General features: G+C 46.9%; 1 protein-coding gene across 1 annotated transcript; it reads right to left on the bottom strand.

Annotated features, from left to right (window-relative positions):
• Positions 1-2,289: 2,289 nt before the first annotated feature.
• On the bottom strand, positions 2,290-14,241 carry Gsto2 (glutathione S-transferase omega 2). Its single transcript, XM_075975119.1, has 6 exons — positions 14,208-14,241; positions 13,859-13,967; positions 11,172-11,394; positions 9,659-9,760; positions 3,638-3,744; positions 2,290-2,461 (listed from the first exon to the last, which is right to left on the bottom strand). Exons 1-6 carry the CDS (start codon positions 14,239-14,241, stop codon positions 2,290-2,292), a joined length of 747 nt encoding a protein of 248 aa, XP_075831234.1.
• Positions 14,242-20,932: the final 6,691 nt, after the last annotated feature.

Genomic DNA, 20,932 nt, shown 5'->3' with positions numbered 1-20,932 from the left:
TTCCAGGGATTCTGACCTCCTCCTCAGGCGCCAGGTACACACATGGTGCATACACATACATGCCCATAAAACATTTAAACTCATACAAAATAAACCTTTTTTAAGGAAGAAAAGAGGAAAAATAAGAGAAAGTAACAAGAAAGAACTAGGTCAAGGCAGTGACTGAACCCAGGACCCCGGCATGTGGCCTGGAGCCAGAGGTTAGCAGACCACCTCCACTGGGCTCCTCCTGGCCTAGCTCTGGGGTTTTCACTCCGCCCCTAATCCATCCTTTGTGTTACAGACACCTACAACAGCCCTGTGTGACTCTTGTCTGAGAGTTTCCCATGGATACAAAGCCTATGCAAAACTTGGCTTAGAGGAAACTGGGAAAACCGTGACACCTCATGAATCAGGTATTTGCACCTGGCATTGTGTTGTAGGAAACTTCATTTTGTTTTGAGATTTGGAAATCCACTGGCTAAAGTGTAAATATAGGGAAAAAAAAATAAAGAGGCCAAGAGGCAAAGGGAAAGTGTTTCAGCTCACCAGGACTGCGGCCCCTGCACCCACGGAGGCTACGTGCCTTCTAAAGGTGTCTCTGAGTCTTCGTTCCACCAACCCACGTGAACCAGCACACACACACACCCAAAGGCCATTCAAGGCCCAGATGAGGCTGAGGGCCTTCAGCCTGCAACCTCTCTCCCCATGAGCACTTTTCTCCAGCCCATGTTTCCAGGTTCTTCGAGTTTTGTAAGCTACTCTGTGAAGCCTCGAGAGTATACCTCTACCTCTCTAACTCGGAGATACGCATTTTCTGTGTACCGCAACAGTTGGATCACAGGCTGGAGCCTCTCTAGACACCTGCAGAGTTCGCCAGTCCCTGCGGTCCTAGCGGAGACCACAGCAACCATTCCCTCTTTCCAAGCATAGGTCCTAGGGAATGATGAGTCACAGACTCGACTCTACAGTAACTTGGGTACCATGGCAACAGAACACCACATCCGGAACAGATGGTACCACAGACTGCCTGTCACATGGTGCCTTTTCTGGCAGACCTGGTCACTTAACCAAAGAGGCCTGCCTATTTGCACCTCACATGAAGTAGCACCTGGTGTAAAATAAGCCCTCAGCCAGCAGGCAGCAGTGCCAGCTGAGATGCCAGGAGAGAAGGGGATTGGTCTGGATAGAATCCAAAGCAGGGGCATGGAGAAGTCAAAATGTCACACTTGCTGTTGCCTGGCCTCTGGGCATGGCTGGGGATGCTGAAGACCGGAAGACTTGAAGGGAGAACAAAGCCAAAAGGATCCCAGGCTGTTCGGACACACTGGCACGGAACAGCAAGGGACAGTGTCGATCCTCCTCCAGAGAAAGTGGCAGCAGCTCCCTGCTGAAGGTACCTGCTGGCAGACCAGCCACTTTCCACAGCTCACTGGCATCTCAGTCTCTGGTGGTATGGCGCTGCCTGGTCAAGCTGATGGCTGCATGGAAGCCAAGACAAACTGTCACCGCAAGGCAAGACCAGCACACTGCAGCAAACGCTTGGGCCAACATACTGTGGAGATAGGAGTTCCATGGGGCAGGGTCTGTGTCTTCATCAGTGTTATCCTTCCCTCCCCGTCGTCCAGGATCTGGTACCCATGAAGCGACAGAGGCGTCTGTTGGAACCAACTGAGTGCGTGACGCACATCCAGCAACGACCTTTGCCTGAGACTGGGATTAGAGGGGCGGGTGTTTTGGAGGCAGGATGCTGGTTAATAAAACACTATGTGAGACACCCTGAGCTCCAGTAACACCGGTGAGATTCTGACGTAGTTGGTCCAGGGTGAAAAACGGGTGTTTCATTTCCTGCTTTGGAATTCTTTCCAGTCACAAGACCCTTTGGGTGTCTCCCAGGCCCGTGGCCAAAGTTTAAACAGGAATGATACACATGCCTTCCCATGTGGCCAGCAGTGTTTCCCTGCTAAGAGAATAGTATTTCAACATAGAGTGTGTGCGGTTGGTTTCTTTCTCTTTGTTCTTCCTCCTCCTCTTCCTCCTTCTCAGGATTTCTTCTCTCCAGAGACTTTTGAAGAGCAGCAAAGGCCAAGGAGCAGGAGTCAGTCTAGTTCCCAAATGCACCTCCACATCAGAGCTGGGAGCTTTCTAGAGAAGCTACGGGATTCAGACACATGACAATTAGACTATATTTTACATTTCCAAGTTTATGAAGGACCTCAAAAAGAAAAAAAAAGAACAGAAACGCATTGACCCCCAAGACCACCCGTGACGCAGAATCCGATACACTGAGAATCCTGGGCAATGCAGTGATTACCGAATGGCTGAGACACACAGCCCGAAGTCAAAAGCAGCAGGGTTGTTCTGAAAATAGAGATTCAGGAAGCCTAAGAATATGTTCTTATCAATGAGCAGGGCACAGACCGCGGGGTCCTGCTTCATGGTGGATATCCAGAACCTTAGCATCGGAGTGTGATTCACGCAGCTGCAAGACAGGAAAGGAGGGGGTGGGCGAGGGGGCATGTATCACTTTATAGAGTTGGAAGAAACAAAACTATGGGTTTGTTTTGGAACTATGGCAAGCTTAGTGACTATCCAGGAAGCCTGCTCTTGGTGAGGAAAAAGGTTCACTTGGAACTGTGTGTCCAACCCTTGACATTGTGACGGTGGCTTCTGTGAAAGTGGGGGAATGCTTGTGAACTGAGGCAGGGGGATCAAGTGTCTTCAGTTCACTGCTGACTGACCAACACCCTCTCACGCTAACTGTCCTAGACCATTTTCAGATTCTACTGTAGGGCTTTGAAAAAAAAGAGCAGTTTTCCAGATACTTTTACAATAAATAAAACAATCACGAAACCTGGAAATACAGGCCTTTTCAAAGACGGACAGAGGAGGTCGGGTCTAGGGTCGGCAAGGCTAAGGTAAGACAGCTGGTGGATGGCAACCATAACCCGGGCTTCGCCACTCTGCCCTGGAGGAAGCTAATATAACTTACCTGCGTGTTTAACTATCCGGTCACCTTAGGTCTGATCGGAAGAACTACTTTCCAAATGCTGGAAGTACCCGGCATGCCTAACGTGGCTGACAGAGGTCGGAGTCGGCAGCGGTTCACACATCCGTCCGGTGTCACCGCAGAACTTTGAGGCGACAAAGCCCTGCCACGCTTTAAACATGCTTACAAAAAAGTGCGGTGCTTCCTTGATGTGCGGTTGCCCTTTGTATATATGAAGATTATGCTTGCATTGCTTTTGAAACCTTCTGGCTTTTAAAGGGCATTCCTATTTGGGGGAGGGGAGTGTGAGACGGGGCTCAGGTGTGCGGCATGTGTTGCGACTCAGCAGGACCTGCTGTGCGGCCATGGAGGGAGCTACAGGCTGTTTCACCTGTCTGTGAATACACAGGGGACAGTGGGCTCTGAAGCACCAGGAAGGCCTCTGCATACGTGGTCTTATCCGCAGAGATGTAGGTAACATGCAAGCCTGTACTTAGTGGGAGAAAAACACAGGTGCTCTTTGGATAAGGTAGCACGCGTGAGTGGCGTCCAGCCCTGATTTCTGTTTCACAAACATTCTAAGACAGTCTACAGGGGAGTTAGTAGTACCCAGAGCATCTCAACAGGTGGCACTCAGTGATTTTGCAATCATATAGTAAAATGTCTTACTCAGATAGTCCATATACATCCAGCCGCTCAAACCAGGGCCAGAAGAGGTAATCAATCATGGATATACGGTCTCCACCAAAGAACGTAGTGTTCTGATATTCAAGAATCTAGAAATATACACAGAACAATAGCCAAGGTTAATTTACACATTTGCTGACATGATTACAGATGCAAAATTAAAATGTCAGATTAATTACAAGGAAGAAAACCTCGCTTGCCAGTGTTCTATTTTCAAGAGATGGCTTCCTCCATCTGCCAGGGTTGCCCTAGCTCCTTTAGGGCCACAGTCTTGGCCACACCCTGTTCCCTGCCCCCCTTCAACATTGAGCAAACAACATGGCTGGAGAATGTGGAAAGAGCAACCCAGGCAGAGGTAGCCCAGCCCTTTCCTCAGCCTGGGACAGGCTTCTCCAAGTCCTAGGCTGTTTCCAGATCATCTCAGCTTGGAGCTGGGAAGCTGGACCTTAGGCCGGCATTGCCCATACCCCCAGGGACATGAAAAGTCTGAGCCAGTTGCTAAAAACCAGCATAGAAACCCCACTTGTTGGTGTTATGACCTCATCTCCCATGTACTCCTGGTACTAAAGGGGATGCTGCGGTCTGCACTGGTCTCTCTTTTGCCTTCTCCATGGGTTCAGAGCTAAGACATATCAGTGCTGCTCAGTGGGTTCCCCGCCTCCCAGCATGGTTTTCACCATACTTTCTTCTTTTATTCAAATTCTTCAAACTTCATGCTACTCAGCATCAACATTCTACAATAAAATAAACATCTTCTTTCTCAAATGGGACAACAACCCACATAGGTGGACTATAAGGGAAACACATCTTTGACACACCATAGCAGCTGTGGGCACCTCAGAGTACCTCGGGGTATGGTGAGGAGGCACAAACCTGAATGAACAGCCTAGCCCCTGAGGGTTCCACAGGAAGAACTTCATCTTGACTTAAGATCAATGAGCTTCCCTTCCTGCCTCCCCTTCTCATAAGGGAAAGCAAACCTCATGGTCCTAGAGCCTTCCTATTCCCCAGGGTGGCAAACAGGCTCCCTGACCATTGTCACAGCGGGTGACATCGAGACGCTATCAAGACAAACGGAGGCAAAAGCATCTGAACAAGGAGACGTGACTCCACTGTTTGTTCCAGACACTTACTAGTATGACCTGGCTTAGAGAGTGTGGCCTTGGAGGAGAATGGCCCCCGTGGGCTCATGTCTGAACACTTGGTCCCCAGATGGTAGAACTGTTTAGGAATGACCAGGAGGTGTTGTCTTGCTGGAGATGTGTCATGGGTGTGCTTTGAGACCTCAAAAGTCTCCCGGCATTTCCAGTTAGCTCTCTCTGCTTTTGATTTACAGACTGAGATGTGGGGTCTCCGCTGCTGCCCCAGCACCATGCCTGCCTCCCTGCTGCCGTGCTCCCCATCACGATGGTCGTGGTGGTCGTGGCCCCCTAACCCTCTGACTGCAAACCCCAAATAAACCCTTCCAAGTTGCCTTGGCATGTTGCTTTTTCACAGCAATGGAAAAGTAGCTAAGACAGAGGGGGAAGGACAACGCAGAAGACGGTAAACTGCCTTGGTGTTCAGAGCAGCTGAAGCCCAACCCCAGGCCTTAAAAGTCCAGTCACTGCTTCCTGATCCGCAGATGTGATCAAGCAGGCTTATGTTTTTGCTTCTGCAACTGCAAATTGCTTCTGCCGCCATGCCTTGGCTGCCATGATTGACGGTACCCTTAAATCATAAGCCCAAATAAGCCCTTCCTCCTAAGCTTCTTCTTGTTACTAGAGTACAGGGCAAGTCTAAAACTCCCCTCACCGTGGGTTCCTTGACAGCTGCCTCCAGGTGACACAGAACACCCTGGCCTGGCCTCCCTGGAGGCTTGCAGCTATCTTCAGGATCTTCGACAGCCGGTGCTCACTTCTATGCAAATCTGGTACCTCCCAGACACAGTGTTACTCTGCTCCTAGAATACTGTGACGGGGAGATCTTGCAAAGGGGCATTTGGTGTTTGCAGCATTCAAAAGGTTCTACCTTAAAATGTTCTGAGGTTGGAGAGAAGGACCAGTGGGCAAGTGTGCATGCCATGCAAGGATGAGAACCCAAGGCCAAATCTTAAAAACCCAGATGAAAACAAACAGATGGACAAAGAGCCAGTTAGGGCCTGATAGAAGAACAAGACCTCTGCAGTCCCTGCGCTCCTTGCAGATACGAGGCTGAAACTGAGGAATCTGGGAAGCTTGTGGGAAGACACCCTGGCCAAACAGAGGAAAACCAAAAGAGATGCTTGCCTCAAACAAGATGGGGGTGAGACTCAACAGCAGAGGGTATCCTCTGACCCCCACATGTGTGCCTGCTTACATACATACACACACACACATGCACACACAGTATATATATATACACACACACACACATACAGTGATGGATAAAAATATAAATAAGTAAAACGTTTTAAAATAGCAATGCAAGGTTTATTCTCTTTTCCCCACTGAAAAGGAAGACTAGAGGCGCGATAAGGAGTAGCTGGTGAGTGACAGCAGCAGAGGAGGGATGTTTGGTTTGGTGAAGATGTCTTATTTCCACCCAGGAACCAGAGAAACCCTTCACCTCCTGCTAGGGAACTCTCGGGCTCCCCCTAGGTCGATAGAGGAGAAATACCAACAGGGAACACAAGTGGAAGACGTGTGTGGGACTCCCCCTAGTGGCCATCGGTGGTGTGGTGCAGCAGCCAGGACTCCCTCTCTAAGTCAAAGAGGAGAAAAAATCTTTAAGGCATTTAAGAAAGAAGTGTTCCAGAACTGGAAGAACTTATTTCCTACACCACGTACTGTTTTGGGCCACGCAGCATCCCAATTCTGGTAACAGAAGAGCGATTTTATAAAGCTAATCCCAGACTCCTTTAGACCACACATTCCAAAAAGTCCAGTATAAGATCTTGCTTTATACTGCTATCACTTAGGCCATCACCAGGAAATCCTTGGTCTCCAGCCCTCTGGTGGTGCTGTGTCTCCCACTGGATGCCCTGTACTTGATGGAGGATGGGAAGAATTCCTACAAGTCGGAAGTCACACACACGCCCATTTCTGCAAATGCAAAAAGGCACCTTCAAGGGCAAAAGCGGTAGAATCAAGCCCACCTCCAGAGGCAGCCGCAGAACATTCGGGTCTGGGACAGAGACCTTTTGAGCTGAGAAGAAAATAAAAGGATCTTTCAAGATTTTAAATTCCAGGTCCTTGCCACGCAGACACAGGACAAACCAAACTGAGCTCACAGCGTAGTGAACAGGGTTCCTGTAAAAGGGACCACTGCTCTGTTAGGAAGACGGCTGAGAAGTGGGACTTTAGTAGGACTGGCCCCTCCGCTCCCCCGACCACCAATTAGGACGGTGTTAGTCTATGAAGATGCAAACTCCAGCTCGCCGACATCTGGGGACTGATGGGACGCCCTGGAAATACTCGCTGCCGTCCTCTACAGCGGCTGAATTCTTTTATCCGAAATCTATTTAGTAAAGGTTAGGAAGTACCTGACCACAGCCCATAAAGCGGTAGATAGATGAAAATCCCAGTGAGTCCCCTTCCCATCCCTGGAGAGGCAGAGCGCCCCGCGCCCAAACGCAGGGGAAGAACGCTCAACAGGAAACTCTGCCCCTGTTAAAATGTTATACTTCCATATGCACGAGAGGTAAGTTGGATCAAAAGTTAAAACAAGTCTGTGAGTTTGAGGCCAGCCTGGTCTACAGAGCTAGTCCCAGGACAGGCTCCAAAGCTGCAGAGAAACCCTGTCTTGAAAAAAAAATTAAAACAAAAGAGAACAAAACTGCGTTTTAAAAATAGTCAGGTAACCTTTAAATATGAGCAACTCCTCTTTAAATGGAATTGCACCAATTAATAAGAACAGCTAGTATGATCTTAGAGTGGAGACTACAGCATCCTTGAACAATTTTTACAAGACAGCAAACTTAACCAAGCAGCACAAACAAATGGGCAAAAATGCCTTTTTGTTTGTAAAGAAGAAAATACAAATTGAACATTAACATTATGGCTGAGGTTGGTAGAGCATGCCTTTAATGTCAGAACTGAAGAAGCTGAGGCAGGGGGATGAAGAGCTTGCAGTCAACCTGGGCTATACAGTGAGACCATCTCTGAAAAGAAAATGTGGGAAAAGTGGGAGGGAGAAAAGAGGCGGGAAAGAAGAGAAAGAAAGAAGTTAAGATGACAGGTGAAATTTAAACTCAACAAACCACGGGAGCTCCTGAGTGGTGCACACACTGCGTAAGCAGACACGACCCTCAGGCAAACTGTGCAGACGAGACTTGTGGGAAACTCTGCATGGAAATGCGAACGATGGGAATACAAAGCAGGCCCACAGACATCGAGAAGCTGAGCCAGAAAGTGCCTCATGGCTGTGGGAAGATAAAGGTTTCAGATGCCCATTCCCTCAGTGATGTTTCAGTCTACTCTGCATCAAACCTGATAACAGCTGAAAAAGAACCAAGCAAAGCAGCAGAGCCAATGCCTAAAGGCAAGATCACATGGACTGTGAGGGAAAACCAAACACCATCAGGAACAAAATCTGTCCAATCTAGAAAGCTACCGCACTACCCTGGGCTAGATTTGACAACTACCACCACGAAAAGGTTTGGAATAGGTCACTGGCAGAAAAAAGAACTCCTGATAGGTCCTTCCCTGCTGGAATCCACAAAGACAAGAAAAACAGAACTTGGCTCGAGTGTGATGCTGAAGTGGAAAAGTCAATACCACACAAAAATAAAACTTGATTGAGAAGAGAGAAAGGGAGAGGGAGAGGGAGAGGGAGAGGGAGGGAGGGAGGGAGGGAGGGAGGGAGAGAGATTGATTAGCTGGGTATGATGACACACTTTCAATCCCAGCACTTGGAAGGCAAAGACAGGCAGATCTCTGTGAATCCAAGGGCTACATAGTAAGAGACCCTGTCTCAAAAACAAGAAACAAAAACAACCTCCACCAAACATAGAGAAATTAACAACTCTCTGCTCAGAGAGGTTTTGGCTGCTTCTTTTCAAGCAGTGTTGCCTCTTCGTGGGCAAAGACTCTCTTATTCGATGGCTCTTTCAACACTGCGATTAAAGGCAGTGTTGGTGAAGCAGTTCTAGAACCATCCCCAGGATTCCTCTTGGCCAAGGCTCCAGAGTCCAGCAAAGCCACTGCCACCGAGGGGTTGTTGGAGTCTGAGGCCTCAGGACACAAGTGAATATTTCTTATTACTCTCAAATCACTGCAACTGTACAGCTGCAAGACAGGAAACACAAGCTTTACGGATTTAATCTGTAACTAGGCGATAAAGTCAAATGGAAGAATATTAATAGCCAGCCATCTCGTAAAGGGATAAAGACAGCAGTTCTCTGGCTGTCAACGGGGGAGCAACCTCACCCATAAAAAGAATTCATTTTGGTTTCCAGACCAAAGGTAAAGAGACCCACAGAGCATACTCAGAGTGGGGTGGGTGGTAGGGAGCTCCATTACTGCCCTGGTACAGCAGATTCTACCAGCAAAGACTACTCCCTGTCCATCCACTGACCTTCCATTTCTAAAACACACAACTGATTTTATTTGGGGTACCGCAACTAAAAGCTTCTCCCCCCGCCTCAGCCTCTTCTGCTAGCTTCATGAGGAAGCATGGAAGCAGTCCTGGACTCCCTCTGGCTTCCCAATGTGAGAGAACAAACCATCATTAGACAAGCCTTCAGCAGTTAGGTCCCACACAGCTGCTACCAATACCTCAGCCCCATCAGCAGAAATGCAGAGAATCTCAGGGAACACCACAACTCCAGGAAAGGACAAACGCATTGCTCATCCTAGACAACTCTTCAAGAATCACTCCAAAGCAGGTGAGGGATACAAGCATTCACAGGGGACAGTCAGAGGACCAGAAAGGGACCACGTCAAAGCTTGGCAGAAAGTCTGCAAGCAGGTGATGGCAGGCAGATTAGAGGCAGTACACAGAGCTTGGTCCATCGCCTCTGACAGGACAAACACTCCTTCGTACCTCTTCCAGGTTGCAGAACTCCTGACGCAGGGCAGCCTTCAGGTCCGCACACTCTCTCCCGCATCTCAGCGTTACTAGACATTCCTTGGTTAAGTGTGGGACCTAGACAGAGGACACAGGTTCCTAGTGGAGGTGTTTATGAAAACTGTCCCCACTCCGACCCAAATGCAGTGAGGCGTCCCAACTCCAGCACGGGAGGACTTGGCTACATGCCGATGTCCCCGTCCTTGGTGAGGGGTTCAGGGGTATCTCTGTGCTTGCAGGGACCACTTCTCACAGCAGCTGCTCAGGCTAAGAGCTTTCACAGGGTTCTCAGTGCCCCCTGCTTGATCAGCCAGTCCCATGCTGTACGCTCTTAGTGGGGACACTTAAGCTCTTTAAGCCTCAGTGTTCCTATCTGAAAAATGGTTCCAGTAACAATACCCACCTCCCAGGGCAGTCAAGGGAGGGAATCAGTAGTCAGAGAAAGTTTGGAACATCACGAGTGTTCAATATATGTTATTAATTAATAGCATAATTAGTGCTATTAATAGCATTTAGTACCTGAACTTTTTTGTATGTGTGTGTGTAGGTCAGATGTCAACACTGTGTGTCATCCTCACTCACTCTGCATCTTATTTTTAAAACATTTATTTATTCATATTCTTATTTATTTAATGTGCTCATGTGTGTTCGTGTGTATTGTGTGCATACGTGCACACATGCATGCACACATGCATGCCCACACATATGCATGCACACACGTGGCACAATGCACGAGTGCCGACAAATGCGTGTGGGGCTCTGAGGACAACCTGCGGTTGTCAGTTCTCTCCCTCCACCACATGGGTCCAGGGGATGGAACCTGGCCACCAGGCTGGGTGGCTTCCTTGCTGAGACAGAAGCTGGCAGATTCAGGGAGACTAGCTGGCCAGCAAGTCTCAGGCATCCTCCTGTGTCACCAGCCCCACCCCAGTACCGGGAAGACAGGCAAGCACTGCCATGCTGGCTTTTTATGTGGAGCTGAGGATGCCATCAGGTCCTTATGCTGTGCACAAGCAAACACTTCACACTGAGCCCTCTCCTTAGCCCTCGCCGAGTCATTTTCCTTTCTTTTCGAAGGGAAATGTCTTAACTTTGCTATCACCTTTTCTCTCATTACCAACACCTGCACCCAGGGCTCATGCTTCCCAGAGTGCTGTCTCTCTTCCTCCAGGCACAGCGTCACTCCAATATTTTGTGCCTGGAGCTTGAGAAATGCTCCTTTTTAGGACCACCAGTCTCTGCTGTTTCAACACTCCCACTTCTAGCCAGGTGAATTTCCACTTTCTGCTCTGAATGCCAGTGGTCACACCTGACTCTAATCCCACGTGAGTTCTTCAGAGCCTCACAGGGTTAAAATGAAACTGTGTCATGATTGATCTTAGAATGGATTGAAGTTGTGGAAACATGTACAAAGCAAAAATCAAGCCTATGAGGCTATTCGCAATTGTGTGTACCTTACAGAATAACTTTCCTTCACAATCGTGTGTACCTTAGAGAACAGCTCCAGTAACATCTTCTGGCGAGCTCGTTCGTAAGGGTCGTACGGAAACAGCTTCCTTCCTGGGTAGATGTCATCCAGGTACTCGCAAGCGATGACGGATTCGTAGATAAGTTGACACTGGCTGTTCTCCAGAACAGGAATCTGGCCGAAAGGATGTTTTGTATAGTACCACTCAGGCTTGTTTATCAGGTTAATGTTGATAACTTCGTGCCTTGAAAAAACAAAAGGGAGACAGGCTGGAAATGAGAAGCATATAGGAAGACAGCTCACCTCAAAACCAGACAGCTGTACCGTTTGTGCTTGGAGCTGTTTGACATGGGAACTTTGTGTCAAATATGTGACATGTTCGTGTTCGCTTCTGCACTGGTGTCTTCCACGGCTTCTCTTTTCCTGTGATTGAATCTCAAGCCCGATAGCATCTCCTAAGAAGTGGCTGAGGCAAGATGAGAGCCAGGCTGACTCCATACGCACTCAGCCACAGCGCTGGGAGATGAGAGCCAGGCTGACTCCATACGCACTCAGCCACAGCGCTGGGAGATGAGAGCCGGGCTGACTCCATACGCACTCAGCCACAGCGCTGGGAGATGAGAGCCAGGCTGACTTCATACGCACTCAGCCACAGCGCTGGGAGATGAGAGCCGGGCTGACTCCATACGCACTCAGCCACAGCGCTGGGAGACGAGAGCCGGCAAGCACAAGTCCAAGAGAACGTGGTGGCTCAGGTCTGCAACCCCAAGACCCCGGAGACAGAGGCAGCAGGACTGTAAGTCGGAAAGCAATCTAGGCTACATTTGAGGCCCTGACTCAAAACATTAACAACCACAGAAACACAACTGTGTTATTAACAGGTCATACTAGACGCTGGTGAATGCTAACCGTGAAGACCACACACCCCACAACAAGCCGTATGCTCAAGCTGAGATCCTAGCCAGTTCCTTCCCCTCTCGGTGCTCAGCGTCCACAAGTCCCATGTCTTGGCGTCGCTGTGGCGATCAAAGCAGGGGTCGTGTGTAGTGTTCGGGAGAGTACCTGGTACATTAATTAGCCGCAATCACTTTTCAGTCCTCCCCTACTCATTATTATTGGAAGTTCAAAACCAGAAGGTTACTAGAGGCACAAACACACATTTAAGAAGATTTAGAAAGAAAAAAAAAACCAAAAAACACAAACGGTTACATTCTTCCAAGCGGCAGTTCTCAACAAGATTATTTTACCTCTCCTCCATGCAAGGAATGAGCATCAATATCCGGGGACACTTTGGTTTTCAGCAGGGGAGTGGGGTACCATCCTAATGGATAAAGAAGGGGATACTGACAAACAACCTGGGATGCACAGGACAACCCCCTTTTCTCTCCCCAGCAAAGAGTCATCTGGCCCCAAATGCCAGTCAGTGATGATAAGATTGAGGAACTCCACTAGGAAAAACAAGTTATGGGTCCAGGCGTGTAGTTTAGTTGGTGAAGTGCTTGTCCAGCTAAGGAAGCCCTGGATTCTGTCCCCAGCATCACACAAGCCAGGCATGGTGACACACTGCTGTAATTCTAACACTGTGGAGGAAGAGCTAGAAGGCTCAAAAGTTCAAAGCCATCCTCAGATACATACTGAGTTTGTGGTCATCCTGAGCTGCATAAAACCCTGTTTCAAAACAAACAACAAAACCCCATAACTATTATTTTAATCAGTTCCTAAGCTGCCAATTTGTGCCCAAATGAGCAACACATTGCATTGCTCTGATTTTTCTAAAAGTGAACAAAACCAGCAGGTACCATAGGGCTAAATAGATTCGAGCCAGCAGGAATACTCTGGGAATGTATATTATACATAAGCATCTATGCAGTGTTAACTTAAAGCTATTTACATTTTTCATTTAAAATATCTCCATATGGGTCTCTCTATTCACTGACAGGGACTGAACGTCTGACGCCAACCCCTCTGATGGACTTCCCAAGTCCTGAGCCAGAGGCTGGAGTGGCACTTGCATTTGGTGTGTGAGAGGGGGTCTTATGTGACCAAGGCGATCCTCCTGTCTCAACCTCCCAAGGTCTGCGGTCACAGGGATGTTCCTCCACGCTTGGTTTCAGGTGGTGACTGGGTGTGTGAACCCATGCCTCATGCAAATAGAGCAAGCACTCCTAGCGGTTCAGCTCCAACCCCAACAAACACTTTCTCAACACCTACTAAGTGCCAGGCTCTCTTCTAGTGCCACAATGAGGCAGAGCCTACTATCTCAAACTCTTTTTCTGCATGGTTGTCACGAGGGGGAGGTGGTAGAAAGACAGAATGAACTAGGAAATGTTGGAAGTAGTTAAGCATGAAGAAACAGAACAGAGTTACTCCAAGCTGCTTGGGCGGAGGTAGGGCTACCTCGGTGCATTTAGGAGAGGCGTCATTGAGCTTGGCCGTGCCCTTCCTAAACCAGGGGTGGGTAGGTGGGGACCAGTTCACCGACAGCATCATTCAGTGTAGGCTGCCGTGCCCGATGGTTCTTGAAAATCTGATTTGGAAGAGAACTCAGGATTTCAGGAAATCCTACACAAACTCAGACCTTGGAGTTACTCAGGCTCAGAAGAAATGGAAGAGAAGCCCTTCAAAGAGCCGAGCCTCAGACTTGAAATATTCTCCTGGAGATGAGGGGTGAGGGTGTGCTCAGGGAGCACGTGGCCTCGGTTTCTCACCTGATGCCTTTGGCCTTGAGGACCAGGCGTGTCCTGTGCGAGTAGGGGCAGAACCTCATGCTGTAGATGCGGATCACACCCTCTGGGACTGGTCCTGGGGGACAGCTGCCTGCAGGGCGGGGCAGGGGCGAGATGGAGAATCTGGTTAGCCCTGTGGGAGGGGCCTTGCTCACCTCATGGGTGTTCTTGGAGGACTCGGTTCTGGGCCTCTCAAGCTCCACAGGGACACTTGCACATACAGTTTGTCCAAGTCTGTCCTCTGTCCTCTGGTTTACAGGCCAAGGCTCCAGAGAGAGCAGCCCCATCACGCCTCTCCCCCATTCCAAGGGTCCAAGTCTTGAAGGTTTACCTCTCCCCAAGCATCTGGAGGCATTCCCAGACATCAATCTCCAGGTGTCTGTGCAGTACCCGAAGGCTCACAGTCGCCACCTTGTGGCTCTCTGCTGCCCGTGGTTCCAGATACAACTGTGCTTCCTCCGGACCCAAACTGACTTTCTCAGCAGTGGACAGCACTCTGGTGGGGCAGAGAGAAAGTGAATTGGGACGCCCTAGGATAATCTAGCCCTCTCCGAGACACCTCCCCAGATATGGAAGCCCACAAATGGATGAGGGAAACAATAAGTACCCCCAGAAAATACCTCTTGCTTCAAACACACAGGGAAAGCATTTGGTGGGTCCTCACCCACAAAAAGAAGACTGGACTTTTAAATCCCAATGTGGATTTCAAAGGAATTGAAAACAAATTGATCAGGCTAATATTACCTTTTCCTTTCTCTCACAAATCCGCACCCTAAGCAGATAGTTGACCACACTTTCTGCATAACGTGTTCAGCGTGCCTTCTTTTTAAAAAGGCCAAACTTTCTCATGGTTCAGCAAACGGGACGGAACACTTGGGACATGGGGAGACTCTGCACCACTCAGGAAGTGGATGGCAGCTTCCAGTCCACACTGCTCTCGACTCTCCCTGATATTCCATTTGTGAGATTTTTACCCAGGTTCTGAAAAACTGGCAGTGAGGAGGAACAAGAACTGTTTCTGAGTCCTCCTCCAGCCTGACTGTGTGGCAGAGTCCTTCAGTATCCAAGGACAAAAAGCTCAGCAGCACAGCGCCCATCTACATGAGGTCGGGGAGGCCGCTGGCCTTGACGCTGACACTGGCAAGCTGAAACCCTGAATGCCAACAAGTGAAAAAGAGAATTCCTTTAACTTTCCAGGCTGGAGACGAAGTGGAAATGGCTTGCAAACACATTTTATGGCATGAAAGGAAGGACAGAAAAACATCATGTGTCTCATTCACAGCCAGTTATTTCTGATTTACTCCATTTCCCAAACTTCTGTGTTGTGTGGTCAACACTGCTCCCCCTTTGCAAAGGCCCCCAGAAAAATGACATTATTTGTCCAAAGTGAACAATTAGCAGAGTAAAAGGATTTTAAAAGCCCAATGACTTTTCAAAGGTTCATTGTCCTGGGCTGCAACAGTGGAGAGTTGATCTCCAGAAAAACCGACAGCACATAACGGGCAGCTTCATTGCTGAATCTAACTTTTCACTAACATAACAGAGTCTTATCATAGGGCTTATAGGACAAACGGTTCTGGGCCTTTGGAATTCTCACCTCTCCAGAATGTCTTGGCTAATAATCAAATTTTTTCTATAAAATAAAAATCTTTGAAATCTTCAGCACTAATTCAACCACAGCTTTAGCCAAGAATCCAGTGATTCCGTGGGAGTTAAGCCTAAAGGCCAATGCATCGTTGATAGGTCCTATATTGGAATTAGGGACTAGTGGGAGCATTCAGATCAATGCTTGGAAGAGCACAGGTGCCCCCAGAAACCTGACATCGGTTAAAGCAGACCCGCTCTTGCTTTGCTGACACTTCCACTTTGGCCGATGCAGGCACAGGCAACTACTTCCCTGGAACACCGGATGGAGGGAAGTTTTATGATAAACAGAGACAAGAAACAGCACCATGCCGTGATAACTAAGGAGGGGTAAGGAGGTGGCTTCTCAACAGACTAGTGCACCGAGCCCCGGACGGAGGAGGTGTCTGTTAGCATATCAAAGCAGATGCTGGCCACCAGGTTCTCCCAGCATCCTTCAATCCCTATCTGTTACAGGGTCCTTCTGGCTGGCACACCCTGCCCCCACACTAAAGTTCTCCAGCCCAGGGACTCTCCTGTCTCCCCGCCCCCACCCTCCTCAGTCTGCCAGTTACATTCACTCTGGACTCTCCAGATGTTTCTGCTGTATTCTTCCTTACATCTATATAAAAACCTCAGCCGAGAGGTGGTGGCGCACGCCTTTAATCCCAGCACTTGGGAGGCGGAGGCAGGTGGATCTCTGTGAGTTTGAGGCCAGCCTGGTCTATGAGAGCTAGTTCCAGGTCAGGCCCCAAAGCTACTTTGTCTCAAAAGAATAAAAAACAAAACAAAACAAAAAAGAAAAAGATAAAAGAAAGAAAAAGAAAAGAGAAAAACCCCTCAACCCCTTAGGAGCTGTCATATCCTTTTATTTATTTTTTTTCCATTCACCTTTCACATAAACATAGCAGGTAACTGAGGAAAACACACCCAGATTCTAAAAGGGAAAGCATAAGAGAAAGGCAGAATTTCAAAATCAAAATGAATTATTGTTGACCTGTTTGGTGTTTTCTTAGTTCATTTAAGCCCTAAATTGGTCCTGGAAGTGTCCTGTAGGACTTATTCTCCCATTCAAAAGATAAGTAAATGGGGGGCTAACAAGATTAAGCACTGGTTAAATGTCCCACAACTGGTAAATGTAGGAGAGGAGAAGAATTTTCACTCTGGAAACAACACTGTCACCCAGCAGCTTAGTCAGTACCAGATGCAATAGAATGGACAGTCAGAAAACTTCTCCCCGTGGAGTAAATATTGAAGGCTTTTTAGGTCGCAGCTGCTCAATTCTTGTAGCGTAAGAACAGCCCTAGGAAGTATATGAATGAATGGGCACAGCTGTGCACCACTAAAACCCAACTCAGGGTCACTGAGCTTGATATACGTTTTAAGAGCCTCTAACTTTTAGAGCTGCTTTAGGTCCCCAACAGCATAAAGCAGAAGACATAGCAGTATCTAATGTTCTCCCAAGCTCCAACACAGCCTCCTGTATTATTAATATCCCAGTCAGAGTGGTGCCTTCTTTATGATAGATGTACAAATGTTGACACATCACTCCAAGCCCACAAACCATAAACCATTCACTCGAGTGGCTCACGTTGGTATGATTTCTACATCACAAGTTATGGTTTATATTTGATACCTTTAGCTGCTTAAAACAGTATTGTTGGAAAGCATTCTTAGCTCTTTGCGTTGCATAAAATCCAACATTTGGCCTAAGTTAGCCTGGTGGTTTTAGTTTGGGCATTCATAGTTTATGTTGGAATGGTTGAACTAACAATGTTCAGAATGGGAATTCCATTTGCAAACTAAAATGTTCTAGTATGCCAGAAGAGACTGTATTTCTCATTTTCCCCCTCATGATTATCTCCTTCTAAAGGAAACTAAATCTGTGAGCTGGAAATGTCACTGGTTAAAGGTTTGCCTAAGGAAGCTGTTGGGTTTCATGCTATAACCCTAGAACTTGGAGTCTGAGGCAAGAGGACCATGAATTTGAGGCCAACCAGGTCTACATAGTGACCTTGTCTCAAAAACAAAAAAAGAAAGAAAGAAAGAGGAGGAGGGGAAGAGGGGAAGAAGAAGAAGGCAGAGGAGGAGGAGAGAGGAGAAGGAAGAGAAGAAGGAGGAGGCTTGTTTATGGAAGGTCAAGTTTTGAGATGCAGGCTATTTAGAGTAGTTAGGACGGAGGTGAAGCAGCATTCTTTATCTATGGATCTATGGGAAGCAGGTTTCTCAAAACGTGCATCTGGAGCTACATGGGTAGTGAGACCTGATTTCTGGCACTTGGGCAAATAAATCCCGAGCCCCTTAGTCCTCCACTTGCTGTGTTTAAGATGACAACTTTAACGGATGTACATGATGGTTTGGGTATGGAATGAAATCATGCGGACGCCATCAGTAGAGTTTTTAACTCAGTGTACCTCAAAATTAAAGAGAAATACTAATGAATAAAAATGCATTTTAGCAGCACGGTGCCTTCCCATTTTGCATCCATAAAGAAGACACACACTGCAATTGAGCTTTGTCGGGCGTATCAGAATGAGACTCCAGCTCACAGCACTCATTTTACCAGTTCGCAGTTTAATGCTGGCTGAAAGTGTTGAATGCTGCAGGCGACATTTCAATAATGTGAGTTTTAATCTCACCAAAGATCACAACAGTTTTCCCAGAAGGATTTTAATCATGACCTTTAAGCTTGTTCTCCGCTTCCTCTTAAAGATTCAGTAGGTAACTCCTAAATGTTTTTTGCAAATATTTCTTCTGTGCTATTTCATGCCTGCTTCTCTATTATATTGACCAACTCAAGCACACACACGCACAAAAAAAATTCAGTAAGGTCATAGAAAACTGTTCCAAAAAAGTTTCCAGGTATCTGAAATATAATCATATCCACTGTGTGTGTGTGTGTGTGTGTGTGTGTGTGTGTGTGTGTGTGTGTGTGTGTGTGTGAAGGTGCATATGCACCCGTATAAACATGTATAAGGAGGTCAGGGGTCTTTTGAGTCAAGATCTCTCAGGGTCCCACACCTGGAACTTTCTGATTTGGTTGAGCTTGTGGCCTGAAAGCCCCAGAGATCCACCTCTGCCTCCCGAAGACTGGGTTACAATACACCTGGACTTGTATCCGGGTTCTGGGGCTGGAGATCAGGTTCTTATGTTTTCTCAACAAGCACTTTGTCTATTGAGCCATTTCCCCTGCCATAGATCTGCTTTTGTGAAAATACAGGAATCTTTGATCATGATGATCAATGACTTATGTGTTTTCAGAATGTAAATAATTTCTTCACTCTATTTCAGTTTTGAGGAATGAGTTCTCTCTCTCTCTCTCTCTCTCTCTCTCTCTCTCCCTCCCTCCCTCCCTTCTTCCCTTCCTCCCTCCCTCCTTCCCTTCCTCCCTCCCTCCCTCCCTCCCTCCCTCCCTCCCTCCCTCTGTTCCTCCCTCTTTCTCTGTGAGTGTGTGTGTGTTTATATGTTTCTTTTGTTTTGTTTCATTGGGTCTTTTATTTTTTCAAGACAGGGTCTCATTATGTAGCTCTAGCTGTTATGGGGTTCAAGTTGTAGACCGGGCTAGCTTCAAACTTACAGAGATGCACCTGCCTCTGCCTCCAGAGTGCTGGAATTAAAGGTTTACATCATATGCCTAGCTTGAGTTCTTTTTTTAAAAAGTCATTTCTGTCTCTAATACTTGCAGAAACTATATTCCTCTATTGCAATCTCTTTCAAAGCCTACAGGACATGGGGGATTACAATATGGGGTGCTCCATCATCGTTCACTGAATTCCAGAAGTCAGATGAGGGAAAGGGCCTATCTTCACATCTGCCTTTATTCCAGGTTTGCAGGGAGTGAGGATCATAGGACTCTTCCTATGACATTGATTTTGGGACATAGAAGCAAGGCTTCTAAAGCTACCACAGGAGAACCGTTCCCTTCCTTAAGAAAAATTGAGTCAAAGGAGACTTTCTTAAAGCACTTACTTCTGCTTCCCCCTTCCTGTTTATCTTTATAACATGTAACACATTTATGCATCTTGATAATATTTGAATAATCAGAAACAAAATTTCAAGATTCTGACATCAAAGTTTGTAAACCCAAGCAAAAGCATCAGTATCCCTTGCTAAAACCAAACCCTGATAGTGGTGTGACCAAAAACGGTGGATCTGAATCAAGCCATTTCCGGTATCCACCAGAATTACCCCCAGGGCCCTCTTTGAACACCAAATTTCCTGAATGCTCAAAAACTTTATATAAAATGATGTCATGTTGTCAAATAATCTAACCACATCCTCCCAAATACATCAGACCACTTCTAGAGTTCTTCCAAAGCTCAACACAGGGAAACTTTATAGAAAGTTGTTACATTGTGTTGCTTAGGGACTGCTGTCTGACTATAGTCAATACCTATGCAAGTTTTCTTTTGTTCTAAAGCCGTTTAAATTGGAGAATATGGAATCGCTGATAAGAACAGATCATATTATTCTGTCTTGGTTTAATCTCTAAATGCAAGAGCTGTTGAGTAAGATCTTTATAGATCTGACTTTACACCACAAGCTACATTTGAATCACTTCAGCATTTAATAGCTGCATTGCCTTGGCCAAATAACAAAAATTTCTTATAGCCTGATATTCTAATGCCGTGTTGTTCTAGTGGAGGTAAGAATACCATGTGGTTTAGAAGTTTTATTTGCATAAGTATGATAAGCATTTACTACTTGCCATGTGCCTTTCATCTGGCAAGGTTTTTTTGTTTTTGTTTTTGTTTTGGTATTAACTGTTCTGTTTACTATTATTTGACTTTCATAGCCTTCAAAACACAGGCAGTCCCTGAAATGAAAGTCCCCTGCCTGCTTGTGACCTCATCAGAAAACACAATGCCAAGCTGAAGTCAGGAACTCTTGACTGTGGGATGCTATTTGCCAGTCTTCATCCAAACCAGAAAATGAAAACAATTTAATTTTGATTACAGGTACCTGGCTTAAAGACCCCTTCTTTTTCTTAGATTATTGGCTTTTGTTGTTGTTTTGTTTCTTTGTTTTTAGAGACTGGAACTTGCTGTTTCTACACAGGGTTTCTCTGTGTAGCCCTGGCTGTCCTGGAACTCGCTTTGTAGACCAAACTGGCCTCGAATTTACAGAGATCCGCTAGTTTCTGCCTCCTGAGTGCTGGGATTAAAGGTGTGCGCCCCCACCGCCCAGCTTCCTTTCTTCTTTACCCTAGTGCCATATTACCTTAACACTCTTTTTTTCTTTTTGGTGTGGCAATTTAAGAAAATACAACACCAGCTATGGTTAAATACTTGGGCTTTCTTTTAAATAGAAAGTTAAAATTTTAAAGTTAGCAATCCTTTTCTGAGAACAAAAATTTGAGAAGTTCCCAAAGTTCAGAATTGACCTCAATTTCCGCTTCTCTTCCAATACAAGTGGCGGTGGCAGAAGAGACGA

This window comes from Microtus pennsylvanicus, chromosome 5 (genome assembly GCF_037038515.1).
Source record: "Microtus pennsylvanicus isolate mMicPen1 chromosome 5, mMicPen1.hap1, whole genome shotgun sequence".
Taxonomy (NCBI): domain Eukaryota; kingdom Metazoa; phylum Chordata; class Mammalia; order Rodentia; family Cricetidae; genus Microtus; species Microtus pennsylvanicus.
The sequence above is the reverse complement of the archived record's forward strand: the minus strand, read 5'-3'. Positions and strand labels throughout refer to the sequence as shown.

Coding starts and splice junctions, on each gene's coding strand:
- Gsto2 (XM_075975119.1), bottom strand. CDS start 14,241: ATGTCTGGGAATGCCTCCAGATGCTTGGGGAGAG. Junction 13,968..14,207: donor CTCCAGATGCTTGGGGAGAG/GTAAACCTTCAA, acceptor CCCGCCCTGCAG/GCAGCTGTCCCCCAGGACCA. Junction 3,745..9,658: donor AGTTCTGCAACCTGGAAGAG/GTACGAAGGAGT, acceptor GTATATTTCTAG/ATTCTTGAATATCAGAACAC.